The sequence below is a fragment of the Pholis gunnellus genome (assembly GCF_910591455.1).
Source record: "Pholis gunnellus genome assembly, chromosome: 22".
NCBI classification, from domain to species: domain Eukaryota; kingdom Metazoa; phylum Chordata; class Actinopteri; order Perciformes; family Pholidae; genus Pholis; species Pholis gunnellus.
This window is the reverse complement of record NC_136549.1, coordinates 7,833,647-7,847,267: the sequence shown is the minus strand read 5'-3', so window position 1 is coordinate 7,847,267 and position 13,621 is coordinate 7,833,647. Positions and strand designations below refer to the sequence as shown.

General features: G+C 43.2%; 2 protein-coding genes across 4 annotated transcripts; one reads left to right on the top strand and one right to left on the bottom strand.

Moving 5' to 3' along the window:
• Nucleotides 1-157: 157 nt before the first annotated feature.
• trim24 (tripartite motif containing 24) lies at nt 158-9,749 on the bottom strand. 3 transcript variants are annotated; one of them, XM_079183454.1, is made up of 19 exons: nt 9,069-9,749; nt 8,695-8,813; nt 8,466-8,613; nt 8,060-8,192; nt 7,740-7,856; nt 7,477-7,591; nt 7,245-7,391; nt 7,022-7,136; nt 6,243-6,382; nt 5,761-6,006; nt 5,161-5,283; nt 4,892-5,039; nt 4,714-4,771; nt 4,155-4,281; nt 3,118-3,446; nt 2,581-2,692; nt 2,333-2,407; nt 1,873-2,034; nt 158-1,778 (listed from the first exon to the last, which is right to left on the bottom strand). In XM_079183454.1, the coding sequence occupies exons 1-19, from the start codon at nt 9,337-9,339 to the stop codon at nt 1,143-1,145; spliced, it is 3,321 nt and encodes a 1,106-aa protein (XP_079039580.1). In that variant the 5' UTR covers nt 9,340-9,749; the 3' UTR covers nt 158-1,142. The 3 variants fall into 3 exon arrangements, with proteins under 3 accessions (XP_079039580.1, XP_079039581.1, XP_079039582.1); XM_079183455.1 differs by having other exon boundaries at nt 8,060-8,189; XM_079183456.1 differs by having other exon boundaries at nt 9,090-9,749.
• Nucleotides 9,750-10,121: 372 nt separating this feature from the next.
• On the top strand, nt 10,122-13,191 carry LOC306714211 (aldo-keto reductase family 1 member D1-like). The gene is made up of 9 exons (XM_079184175.1): nt 10,122-10,335; nt 10,473-10,640; nt 10,757-10,873; nt 10,982-11,059; nt 11,884-12,006; nt 12,266-12,375; nt 12,525-12,690; nt 12,804-12,886; nt 12,975-13,191. Exons 1-9 carry the CDS (start codon nt 10,243-10,245, stop codon nt 13,015-13,017), a joined length of 981 nt encoding a protein of 326 aa, XP_079040301.1. The 5' UTR covers nt 10,122-10,242; the 3' UTR covers nt 13,018-13,191.
• Nucleotides 13,192-13,621: the final 430 nt, after the last annotated feature.

Below are 13,621 nucleotides of genomic sequence, written 5' to 3'. Positions count from 1 at the left end.
GGTTTAAGAACCTCATCTTTTTTTCAGGTTGCAGCATCTTACATTATCTCAAAGAATAAAATAAAAATAAATAAACAGAATAAAGATGACAGTGAGAGCAAAGAACAAGTAGGATCGTTATTTCACCCTGTTTATTACAAATATTGTAAATGCAGGTAATAACATTGTTTGCAGAGTTCATTTACAGCTCCTGTGTGTCCTCAATAAATAATAAAAGTGTTCATATTAGACAAAGTGATCTATACTGAAGTTGAAGTGTCAGTTTGACGTCATGCGAGTTCCAGATTCCAGTTCGTTCTGTGGGTCCTCACTTTCATTGCTTTCAGTGAGGGAAACCAGCTAAACAACAAGGCGTCGGCCTAATCTTATGTAAAAGTCATCATGCTGCAGAAGAGCAAGGACACAATTGGGAGAACACACACTGATGATTAGAAGGTGATAATCATGTCTCTGAATTATCTCCTAGTGCGAGCAGTAAAGTCTGAAGAATTGTTCTCCTGATAATAAAAAAACAACAAGGCTGCTTCATGATAAAACATTGAGGTTTAAAATGTTCTAAAACAACCAAGCAGCATACTTAAAAAAAAAAAAAATCCCATTATTTGTACATACAGCTGTCCTTTAATACAATACTAACAAAATAAAAAATATATAATAAAACGCAATAAAACGCAATTTGTTAATGAGCCCAATGGCTAGTGCAAGACAGCCAAAGTCTATAAACACCAAAATGGAGGCATTGCTATTTACATCGAGACGTCTTGCATGCATTACTAATCCAAAATCCTTTCTCAATTTGATGATGTTGACTTACAAATGGTCTCATGACTAAGAAAACCATTTTTCGTGTGCTTTTCAGTTTTGTCATTACAGAAAACAACAACCTATGTTACAGTAAAATTGTAACCTCTGTCCAGCGAAAAAAGCTCATTTACTCCCTCCATTGTGCATCTACTGCATGACTGCTCCTAAATAAGTCTATTTAGCATAGCAGTACCTTTTTTCCTATTGCAAATGTAACATATTACAAAATAATTGTGATTGCGAAATGTCTGATTGCAGCAAATGTCGGTCCCCACTGGGGCCACTTCTGCGGAAGACTGAAATCATCCATCTTGTCGACAGCGTCTCTCTGCTGTGATCTATCCCTCCTTCTCCTCTTTCGCTGAGTCTGCGGGAGCCGACTCCTCCTGGGTTTCGGGCGGTTCCACAGCCGTGTCTGTGGGGAGCCCAGGGCTCTCCTCTTTTGGGGATTTGGGAGGCTCCTCTTCTTTTGTTTCACCATCAGCAGCTGGAGAGCTTTCCGCTTCCTTCGAAGGACTCTCCGCCTCCTGCTCCGCCTCCTGCTCCGCCTCCTGCTCCGCCTCCTCTGCGGGAGGCATGCCCCCCTCTGCGGGAGGCGTGTCCCCCTCAGCGGCTGCTACCTTGTCGTCCGCCCCCTCTTCCCTCGCGTCGACCGCCTTCTCCTCCGCTTCGGACTGTTCTTCCTCCGCTTTGGACTGTTCTTCCTCCGCAGGGGCCGCTGCTTCTTCCAGAGGCGGCAAGTCCTCCTCCACAGGCGGGATCCCTTTTCCCGCGGGACTTTGTGGTTTGTCGTCGTCAACGGGAGCCGTGCCCTCCGCCGCCATCTCTTCCTCTTCGTCTATCTCCTCCTCCAGGGGAGGGATCATCTGTTCTTCCCTCCCTCCGGGGAACAGCGTATCTGGGTAGATCAGTTTCAACTGCTCCTCAAAGTAGTCCTCCAGGTACAAGCCTGCGCTCCCCACTTCGGAGGTCGCCTGTACGATCAATGCACAGAAACAGAAATGAAAGAGTATGAGCTTTACTGTGCGACAATCATTTCGCAGAGAACTCATATCGAGCGATGTTTACCTTGTAGTACTTTACGCAGTTGAAAAATATGAGCCGGACGTCTGCGACGAACCCCTCCGGACCGTTATAACCGTCTCCCTCCTGCGACTTCGACTCCAGTCGCTTCTTGACAATCGACAAATCCATCGGGGTCTTGATCAGCTCTTTGTACCGCTTTGTCTCCTACATTAAAAAAAAAAACAATTCAAGCACCAAATATAACTGATACGACAATCGTATTTCCTCTCTAAAAAATATCCACTTTCAGACAAATTGTTTTGTACTAAACACAACTACAAGTCAATGATAACACATGTATGCTGGATTCTGGTAGCAATTCAACCCTTTCAATTATGATTTAAAAAACTAAACTAAGACATTTCACCTTTAGGCAACTTCTCTATTGTTGAAATCCCATCGATTAGAGTAAGTATCAGCAAGAAACAGCGCAGCTTTTAATTTATTGACATTAAAAACGTACTGATGGAGTAGCAGCCTGCTGGAAGTCCGTGCTGAAGTCATTGCAGAACAGACGTAGGAGCAGCCTCTCACACCTCTGCATATCAGAAGAAGAGGACGCATTAGACCAAACATTTAAGTGATCGGGTTGTGGAGAGGAAATTGTCTTCCTCAAGAGGCTGAGACTTGGATGGAAAAGCAGAACGACGAGGCTTAAGTAATGAAGAATATCATGCACAGAAACTAAATAAAACAGCTGAGTGAGCGTACCCTTCTTCCAATAGGGGGGAACCCCTCAGAGACCGGGTCATCCTTGTTGTCACAGTCGTACTCCATCTCAGGAGAGGCGAGGTCCCGGCAGAGCGAACAGAACCACTCCCCACTGTGGAGAGACATCAGGACAGGAGAAGCTGTTAGGGCTCATGGGTCGGCACGCTACTGCTGAATAGGATCATATCAGACCGCCCAGGGTTAGCCATGGAAAAGACCTGGAGAACAGGTTCATCAGAGTCCCCATCATCAATGTTCATTTTGGATCATCCGTCAATTTCTAACAGAGTAAAACCTGGAGAAGTACCGTTCGAGTCTGACGACAGGAAATGCAAGAATTGCATTAGAATATCATAAAAAGTCCTATAAAAACCTTTTTTGGTTAAATATTGTCCTTAATTTGTTTACTGTGTTTTCAGATGTACGACCACCCGGTAACACAAATTTAAAAACAATAAAGACCTCGATAATAACTGTCTGCAAGAAATTTAAATACTAAATACAAGCTTCATTGGTTTTGAGATACGCGTCTCTCACCTGGGGGACTCATTCAGAGCGGGAATGTGGCAGGCCAGATGAAAGACTTTGGGACACTTGTCGCAGCAGAGCAGCTCCCCCCCGTTCTGACAGACGGCGCACCAGTCCTCGTTAGGGTCCTCCTCCGGCTCCGCTCTCTTTTCGGACTCGGGCTGCGCTGCGGGCTGCGGACCGTGCTCTTTGACCGCTCTGCTGGACTCCGCTCCGGCCTCCGCTCCGGCCTCCGCTCCGGGCGCCGGGACTGGTGCGGATACCTTTAGCTGCTGCCGAGGCTTGGACTGAGCGCCGGTGCTGCTGTCGGGCAGGCTGGAGCCGACGCTGGACTGCACCTGTGGGGCAAATGAAGATGTAGGACACATGCAGTTGGAATAAAACTGGTGCAGTGCCCCTTTCGGAAACATGCCTGTTCGCAGCGGGCCCGAATGCTCGGCCTGTGGCGCTCAAACGAACAAACTTCTGAACTCTGCGCTTCCTTGTGTCCCCACCACACACCTGCCATGACAGAGTTGCGTCACTCGGTTTTGACATAACCACTGCAGTTATAAAGTGTTATTATAGCATTAAAGTTGTATTAATAGCGTGGAATCAAGCGGGGAATACAGTCTTACACACGGGGGGGAAAGTGGCGGCTTCCTCTGGTTCTATTCTGCTTCCAATTAGCTATTCGCTCGTATGAAGACAGAGTTTAATACAGTGAAGCTTTGTCAATGACCCGTGGTCTGCCCGCTGCCAACTACATGCTGGACTCAATCTGCAGACCCCCGAAGGCCCGCCCCCGCTGCTGAGCACTTGTTTATACACTTAAATGTATTCAAATTGAACGTGACGCGTGTCCAAATTGCACCAAATTCTACACAAGTACTCCCTTGGATCTCCAGCAGGACACCCGCCAAGTGTGAAGTAGCCCGGATGAGCAGTTCTCTTGAGATTCCTTGCTTTATAGTAAAATGACTCAGAGAAACAGAACCCAGACAGATGGGACAGTGAGCAGGACATTAGCAGGACATTCTGGCCTCGTGCCCCAGTAATTCTCTTACAAATCGAACATCATCCTCGTCCTCTGGTTCGTCCTTGATGACGATGACGGGCCCCGGGGACAACCTTCGCCGTCGCTTGGCTGAGGGGGCCGACGGAGGCTCAGAGCTCTGCCTCCAGGAAGTCGTCCTTCAACGAAGAGCGAGCGAGAGAGAGAGAAGGGGAAGATTGTGACCAGGATATAGTTGAGAAAAGAGTGTGTTTAAAGTTTGTCCTCTGAATCAACATAAATGTGATGACAAGAGGGACATCGTTTTTATTCATTTATATCTTTAAATGAAAGCTGATATTTCAGGGAAGCAATTAAATTGCAGGCTGGAACAACAGAGTGGAGTGTTAAGACTGAAGGCTGATTACAGACAACTGCTGTGAAAACATGACATCATTTGATGTCATTTCAGCGTTGTGCGTAGACGTTTAATCACATATCAACTCCCACGCATCTATCTAGTTAACAAGCACAGACAAAACAACACGAGGGAAAAAGATCAGTAATAATCTAAAGATGGGAGGAAGGGAGGAACTCTGAGGAGGAGGGGAGATTTTAGGATCTTTTCTTACCCCGTGCCTCTGTCTGAGGAAGACGGTTTGGCCATTGGGGAGTTCTGCCGTGCTTGAGCTTGAGAGAAGAGGAAAATAAATCTTTAAAACGGTTTGGAAGTCGTCCTAAATTAAAGACACATTTTCACACAGGATAAGATCTTTGGGGCCGTTGTTGAATCAGAGCAGCGATAATGACCTGCAGTGTGATTAAACGCGCTGGTTTTATCTGCAGTTGCTGCAGCTAGACTCGGACCGAAGCTGGGTTTGGGAATAGAGATGGTGATGGAGGGGACAGATCCACCGGCCTCACTCCTCTTCAGGAAGGAGGACTCCGTTAGGCCGCGCTTTAGGGAACAAGAACAAGAACGGCGTGTAATTGCTGCTTCGATAAAAGTGACACAAAACCAGCCGAAACAGCACTTTCTCTCCAGGATCATGAGAGACTGGAGACGTTCTCCCACCAACCTGTTGTAGTGACATCTGTGTAGCTGCTCCGGCAGAGAGGGGCTGCTGGTAGCGGGACGTACCCTGCAACACATCCATGGGTTTAGGGGGGAAGCTGGAGCTATGGATCAGATCTCTCAGAGACTAGAGGAAGAAAAGAATTGAAGTTGAAATGAACAGTTTAAAGGTGGGTAGGTTTAAAAAATAATTGTAAGAGACTTTTCCTGATTGAAGATGGTAAACGGTTAAAGGGTTTAACAGTAATAAATACCATTCTGCTATTATTACACAGTGACAATAGAATTAAATGTTTTTTAAGAATGAAGTCCTGATACAAGAAGCGAGATAAATATAATCTAATAGAATAAACAACTTGATTCACCCACTTTCATAAGATAATGTTTTATCAAAACTGTTACAGCAACATTTACGTCAATGAAATGACGCAAGTGTGATTACAAATCACGAAGTGGGCTGAAGACAACACCAGCGATGGGAACGTGATGCCTTCCTGGTCATTTAAACTGTGGCTGTTCACCATAAAACGCTCCATGTGACGAGCCTCACACACACGTTTGGCATCCCTCACACACACGTGTTTGCACACGCTTATCTTTCTACCTGAGCAGCTGGGAATCCTGGGTTGTGGAGCATGGATGATGTGGGGCTTCTAGGGTTGGGGTAGGAGCTTCCGTATCTGCGCCCCGGCTGTCCCAAGCTCGGAGGGCCTTGGGAGGAGGGGGACCCTCCGTGGGCGGGCCTGGTTGGGGGTGGAGGGCCGGGGTGGCCTGGGACCCTGACATTTTGGTACCAGGACCAGTGGTTGGGGGGGGGCTGTCTGTTGGGCTGCTGGGCAAGCTTATCCACCTTGGACAGAGGAATAACAGTCAATGGAGTAGATGACAAATAAACGCGTAATAGTCAGTATGTGACAGTAGTGAGCAAGAAGCATAAAGGACGATTTCACAAATTTGACTAGAGCAACGTCTTTGTGTTTTTATATTTCACTGCCTCAAAACAAGTTCACTTGTCACGGTGCCAAAACTACTGACTGTGATGAATATATAGAAATATATGTATATATGTATATATATAATATATACATGCATCTGGAGCTGAGCCAACGTGCTCTGTCTCTGCTGAGCCGAGACGGAAAGACCTCCAGGGGGCGCTTCTGCTCTGGGACCTGCCTGCTGGTTGGTGATGGGCGGCCGGCTCTGGCCCCTTTCTACAACCAAACCACCTGGAGAAGACAAGCAAACCATCAAAGAACACAGCAGGTATGACATCATGTAGCGCAGGTCCCCCCAGCTCATCTCAAAACAGAACCGGTCGATAGACAATGAAATAAAAAATAATAAAATCATACAGGTGTTTCCAGCCTCTGATGAACTTAATGCTGCTGTTTAAGACTACCGTCTGTAGGTTGACATTCTCTGTCAAAGACAAAGTATTCACACATGTGGTAAAACAGAAGATAACGGAGAGGAGAAGATTATGTTATCTGGAAACATAAAGATTTAAAAAATGGTTTTAGACCAGATATCACTAATACACTGGAAGACTGAGATGCAACAACTATCTTGTTTACTACATTCAAGAGCGCACTGAGGCATAAAGATTGATTCAAAGTATAGGATGACGTCAACAACGGAAGCCTTTCTATGGAACTCTCCATCAAACTGCTGCGCACTCATTATGTGAACGATCTTATTAAAAAAATAATTTCCTCTTTTTTTTCCTTGTCTTGAATCTCAGCTGCTGATGAAGTTATTCTATCACTCAAAGATCAACAGTAACTTTGCATTTTTTTTTAACTTTTATTCCCAGTATGCAGCAATAATAAAAAAAAATAAAGTTTCTACGGAAGTGCAAGTCTTACCAAGGTCTACGTTCGTGGCCCAGAAACCAGAGCGGCACTGAAAGCGAACAGAACTCTGAGGGACGATGGAGGGATTACAGCTCGCTCTCATCAGGTAATGGATCTGGAAAAGGATCTAGAAGACAGAACAGACTAATTACTGATATATATATTTACATACTGTTTCTACGGCGACAGAGAGTGCGTGGAACAGTTGCTGCTGTTGGATGTTAAAGCCACTCACCAGTCTCTTGCAGTACAGCAGGGCCGTCCCGCTGTGGCTGGCTGTGGCCCATTTAGTAAAGCTGATGACGTGGTCCAGGTGCCTGCTCAGAGCGTTGACGTCCTCTTGCTGCTTTTTCAAACCCAGCTCATGGTCTTTAGTCAGAGCCTATGAGCAAACGTTGGCATGAATGGAAAAAAAAAATGTATTTCACATTTCATAACTGCCTTTGAAACGTCATTAAAAAACGTACCTCAAGCTGGTTAACCAGAATCTTCCCCTTCCTGTTGATCTCCATGATCAAGTTACAGATGGACTTCTTTATTTCATTGGTGACCTCCTTCCGGTTTTCCTCCACTTGATGGAGTCTGTGAAAATGAATGTTATTGTCATCAACATCAGTTTTTAAAGTGATTAAATTGTTACTATACAATAGTAACAAGTAATATGCTCATATCTGAAGATACAAAGAAACATAAACTCTGATGAGGTCCCAGCTGTAGAGGAGAACTTTACCCGGTGCTGATACAGCTGGACACGTCCTCGATGGCCTTTCTCTTCTCTTGCAACTGCTGCGTCATGTTCTCCAGATGCTGCTTGTGGTTCCTGTACGCGTCATCCAAAAACTGGTAGCTGGAAAACAAACAATACGTGCATTCATTATTGAAAGTTGATCTTTTTTTAAATGGCTGTTCTTGTTCTTTTGGTCCAGTTCAGCCAATGACGACTTATATCTTATGACGAGCTGAATCACCATTGCCAGTTGCAAAGGATTCGTATTTATAGAAGATGAATAGAACAATACAATACTTTCATTTGATAAAAAATCGGCCTACTTGTGATCCTTGTGCTTAAGCAGCTGACAGTCCCGACATGTGAGCCGGTCACACGTCTCACAAAACAGCTTCAGTGGCTCCTGCTTGTGGATGTCACAAAACACAGGCTTCTGTGTGGACATACCTACTGCTTCTGTGATACATACATGGAGGGGAGGGGGGGAGGGGGGGGGACATAGAGAAATGTAAAGTTATGTGACATTAAATTGTTCGCTCAGCTTTTTTAAAACAACTAAACAACCATCAACATTTTGCCAGAAAACGTTTGCCGACATCAACGGAGACTCATCTGGTTGGTTTGACTGCAGAGCTTTGAATATTTAACAGCACTCTCTCACTAAAGTATAACCCTAACTGCTGTTTTTCTGCCATGTACCACACACACACACACGCACGCACACACTACCTGGAGACATCTCCTCCTTCTGGCGTATGGTGTGATCCCTGGTGAACTTGACCCTTTGGTGCGCCTCAATACACGTCACGCACAGAAACTCCACGCACTCCACGCAGTAACCGGTCGCCTCTGTGTTGTCGTCGCAGCTGATACACAACTATTGAAAAAGAAGAGGGGGGGGTGTCATAAAAACTGTTTGGAGACGAGCTGCTGGGGATAGGACAGTTAGGGCCTGTACCTGGCTGGACTTCTCCACGGTGCTGCTCGGCACCTCAGCAGAGTCCTTGACGAAGAAATTATCCAGCATGTCCATCTCCCAGCATTCCTGCCTGCATACTGGACATCGCATGGCACCCACTAGAGCAGGAGAGACAAGATCCACTGTTATTGGTGTCAGCTCACAACCACCGACAGGCCTTTATTGTTTGAAACAAACACACATATGTGGGTGGTGTGACACTAGGAATTCACCAAGGAGGTTAATATAATATAGACAGAGAGAGATAGGCAATAGATGTGGCCGTTTGAGGCTTGAGTTTTACTTTGTTTGAGTTCAAATTAACACTTGTTCGTCTGCTTGTACTGAGTGACATGAACATGAGCTATTCTCACATGATTTGGTGTCGACTTGACCTTGTGCGTCGCGCCTCGGGTCTGCGCTCCTGAAGGGGGCCGGGAGACACCTCTTGCAGAAGGAGTGAAGACACGGCAGCAGTTTGGGCTCTCTGTTGTGGAAGCTCAACTTGCAGACGGGACAGGTGTCCATGAGCCCGAAGGCGCCTTGCGGCTTCAGCCTCTCTTCCTCGGCCGGCAAACTTTCCGCCTCGTTTTCCACAATAATGACAATGTCGTCGTTGTCAACATTATCGGCACTTTCATCCATTTTGTTTCACTGCCCCGCTTCGCTTTCAACCAATCTGTATAGCGTTACGATTGAAAACAAAGGATAGCCTATTCCTGGTTTAACAAGCCAGAGAGCGAATACACTTTCTTGATATTATGCATTACAACATTAAAGACGGGGACAATTCATCCTACAAAATGGTTTATTAAACTGTGCGATAACAGTTTTAGTTGAAGTGCAACTATTAATTCTTTCCGTTTTGAAAGCTAAATTAGCATCGTAGCCTAATTCAACAGCAGCTTATTACAGGAGCCATAAACAATAAAGTCCCCGGTTTGAGGCGTGTCTTACTCATACCACAAGAGAGATAAGAGCGCATAGTCACTTATGACTTAAATTTACGCTACATACATAGTATTTTGAAGCTCATATGTCCATGGGAAAGGCGGCCATCTGTGCACTCTTTACAGAAGGCAAAAACACAAACCAGATATTACCCAGGTGGCACTACGGTTCTTTAAAGCTACAGTGCCCGGTTGGGGCCAAACTACATTCTATGGGCAGGCAAATTGAAGTTTGACTTTTCCAACCAGTGGTGTATAATATTGAGCCCCATTTAACGTTATATATTTTAAAATTTTAAAAAGTAACGATTAATCCTCGTTGTACGTGTGAATGCATTATATTGTGTTGGTTTATCTGTTAGATATCATGTTTGTATCACTCTCTCAATCATTTGCCAGTTAAGGTGGGAGGATCCTATAGGGAGAATGATCTTTGTATTTGGGAGGAGTCTTTGCTGTGATCAAAGAGCAGCAAAACAGGCCACATAAACTGTGTCAATATGTGCAATTTGGCATATTTAATCGCAGCTGTTTGAAATAACATACAAATAGTAGCACTGAGGGAAGTTTGCCCTAGACGACTCACACTTTGAAGAGCATGGACTTGACAGCTGTGAGTCACTCCATTCCTCTGAGTGACGGAAACAGCATACCTTTAATGGGACTCGGAACTTATGGGGATCCCCGCACGGTAAGACACATTATTTAACCAGATTACTTACTGGACATTAATGAATAACTTATATGTAAGTCACAATATCAAAATTACGTTTCAATCTGAGTGATATTCTAAGATATTATCACTCATGAGATTTTTTTTTTTGATAGACCCCTAAAGAAACTGCATACGAATCAGTCAAATTGGCAATTGACATAGGGTACAGACACCTCGATGGGGCTTTGGTCTATTTCAATGAACATGAGGTGGGACAAGCTATTAGGGACAAAATTGCAGATGGAACTGTGAAGAGAGAGGACATCTTCTACTGTGGGAAGGTTTGCAAAAGTTTGCTTTTTTTTTGTGCAAGTGTCTGAAAAGTTTTAGCTTTTGCCTGCAACAAACTGCTCCACGTTTACAACTAATACATTTTTCGTCTGCACTGATTATGCAGTTGTGGAACACATTCCATTCCCCAGAAATGGTTCGACCTGCTTTGGAGAAGACTTTGAAGACATTAGAGCTGGATTATGTCGACCTCTACATTGTAGAGATGCCCACAGCCTTTAAGGTATGCGTGTATGCCATTTCTTCTTCTTTATTGCATTTTATTGATACTCATTGCTGTGAATTATAGTCCAAATCATATCTCCTTACTGAATATTTTTATTTTCTGAAGCCAGGAGATACATTTTACCCCAAAGATGAGAATGGGAAGTGGATTTATCACAAGACAGATCTCTGTGCAACATGGGAGGTGAGACTTGTTTGAAATTCATAAGAACCCACAATGACACAGTAGTCACTTTAAATATCTCAGAAAAACCAATGTGACGTATTTGTCACAATAAGAACATTAGTAAAGAGCTGCTCAATTGATTTAACTGATTCAATTATTTGTAATTAAAATATGTTCTGTTGTTGAATTCAAAAGACATTTAAATAAATATAAAATATTGTCAAATTGATTAAATTATTAGTTAAATGTATTATGAAATATTTTTGCATATCAGTAAATAAAACACACAAGCAAACTATATTTAATGATCCTATTTTGGTCCTTATTCAAAGTAATTTCATTTTCATTTGCAGTAAGGATTAGACTGAATGATGCAGTTTTCAGGATGCACTGAAGATCATCCAAAGAGACATTTTTGTCTTTTAAAAAAAATCTTAAATATATTTTTTGGTTAAAACTAACCAGAAAAGTTATAATTTTGAAATGTGTTGTGGAAATGAAAATAAAAAGGGATTTCTTTGTTGCTAAGCAAAAAAAGCCAGTCTGTGTTATATCCCCATATCATTTTCCTTTAAGGAAAAACTGGTTTGGGTTCTTATGGGTTAAGGAGAAAACTGACTATAATTTGATAATTAAACATGAAAATCAGCTCTGCCTTTTGTCTCGGCTCAAGTCTACAAATCCATTTATTCACAACCACAGACTCCCGAGGTCAATGACACAGAAAGAGAATAGAAATGTGCTGACGGCCAGTTTCCTGTGTTGTGTGACCTTAAAACATTTCTGTTCAAAGTCTAATTTGTTGCTTTATGACTGTGCTCTTTTTGTTATGTTGTGGACAGGCTTTGGAGGCTTGCAAAGATGCTGGGCTGATAAAGTCTCTCGGAGTATCCAACTTTAACAAGAGACAGCTGGAGCTGATCCTAAACAAACCTGGGCTCAAACACAAGCCTGTGTCAAACCAGGTAGAGAGACCGGATAATAGCACACTATGTTCTAGAGTAAATTCAATTTTGGATTAAAGAGTAAACCTCAGACAAACACACGAAAATGCCCCAAGTCAGTGACTTATTATGCTAAACAAATAGAATATAAAACTGGAGCTACGTCCTAAGAAGACTTGCTTGGCAAATAAATACTGACTAAGACTCATATGAAGAATTGAGTCTTTCTTCAGCAACTGACAAAAACTATTTGTGTTTTCCCCCCTTTTTTTTAATACAGGTTGAATGCCATCCCTACTTCACTCAGCCAAAGTTGCGTGAGTACTGCCAGCAGAAGGACATTGTCATTGTGGGATACAGCCCTTTGGGGACATCTAGAGATGCCTCGTGGTATGGGATAGACTTACACTTATCACATTCAGTTAATGTGTAACTCATAAAAGTTACTGGGTTCATGACCATATGACCGCGAACTTACAAAGGTAGCATTTAATGAAAATGTTATTTGCATCATTATAAAATGCCAATCGTTTCAACAGGGTAAACCTAAAATGCCCCCCATTGTTGGAAGACGAGCTACTGGCATCGATTGCTAAAAAGCACAACAAGAACACAGCCCAGGTGGCGTTGAGGTTCAACGTGCAGCGAGGAGTGGTGGTCATCCCAAAGAGCTTCAACCCTGCTCGTATTGAGGACAACTTTCAGGTTTGTTTGTCTTGCACCAGTTTAGACAAACATTCAGCATGCTGGGGAGAGCCTGCAACAGCTCCTCTAGAAAAACAGGAAATATATCAAATGTGTTGTTCTTAACACTGCAGATATTCGACTTCTCTCTTTCTGATGCTGAGATGAAGGCAATTGAGGGATTGAACAAGAATATTCGTTTTGTGGAGCTTCTCATGTGAGTATGGCAGGCTACATACTGTGAGTTGTGTTTCTGTTCTTGAAATAAACAAATAAATACTGTTTATCTTTTATTGACTCAACAGGTGGTCTGATCACCCAGAGTATCCATTTCACGATGACTACTAAGATACCACAGATGTCAACACTTCAGTTAAATGTAATCAAATAAACTGTCTTGTTCATTTTGTTGCATGCTTTTAAATTCTGTGCATTTAATTTAAAATAATTTTGAACGTGTATTTCATGAAATATTTCGATTTTATGAACGATTTTAATAAATAAAGACCATATTGTTTTCTATTTTCATTGCTAGCCTTTGTGACTGATTTAAAGACGGAAGTGGAGGATGGCTCCTGCCGTTTGTACGCTGTTCAAGAAACCGCAATCGCTCATTGTTGTTGTATTGTTGCAACAATTTATGAATGTTTATGAATGTGACATTTTAGATTGAGCATTCAATAGTAAGTTAGATCACGTATTCGGCTGTAATGCAACATACTTCCCCCCCCCGTCGTTACTGCGAAAAGAGATCCCCTATAAAAACAATGCTGCCTTCAGGTGCCGTTGGAAATATTCTAGTTATGCCCATTGAAGTGTCTGGCAAAGTGGTACAAAGGGCTGTCAAAGTATTTTTAAAGGTAAACAGTTACTCAATGTCTGCCATATAGATAGTAGCCGTACCATGTACGGTTGTAACAAGTAATGCGACCACGTGTGTCATTGATTATAA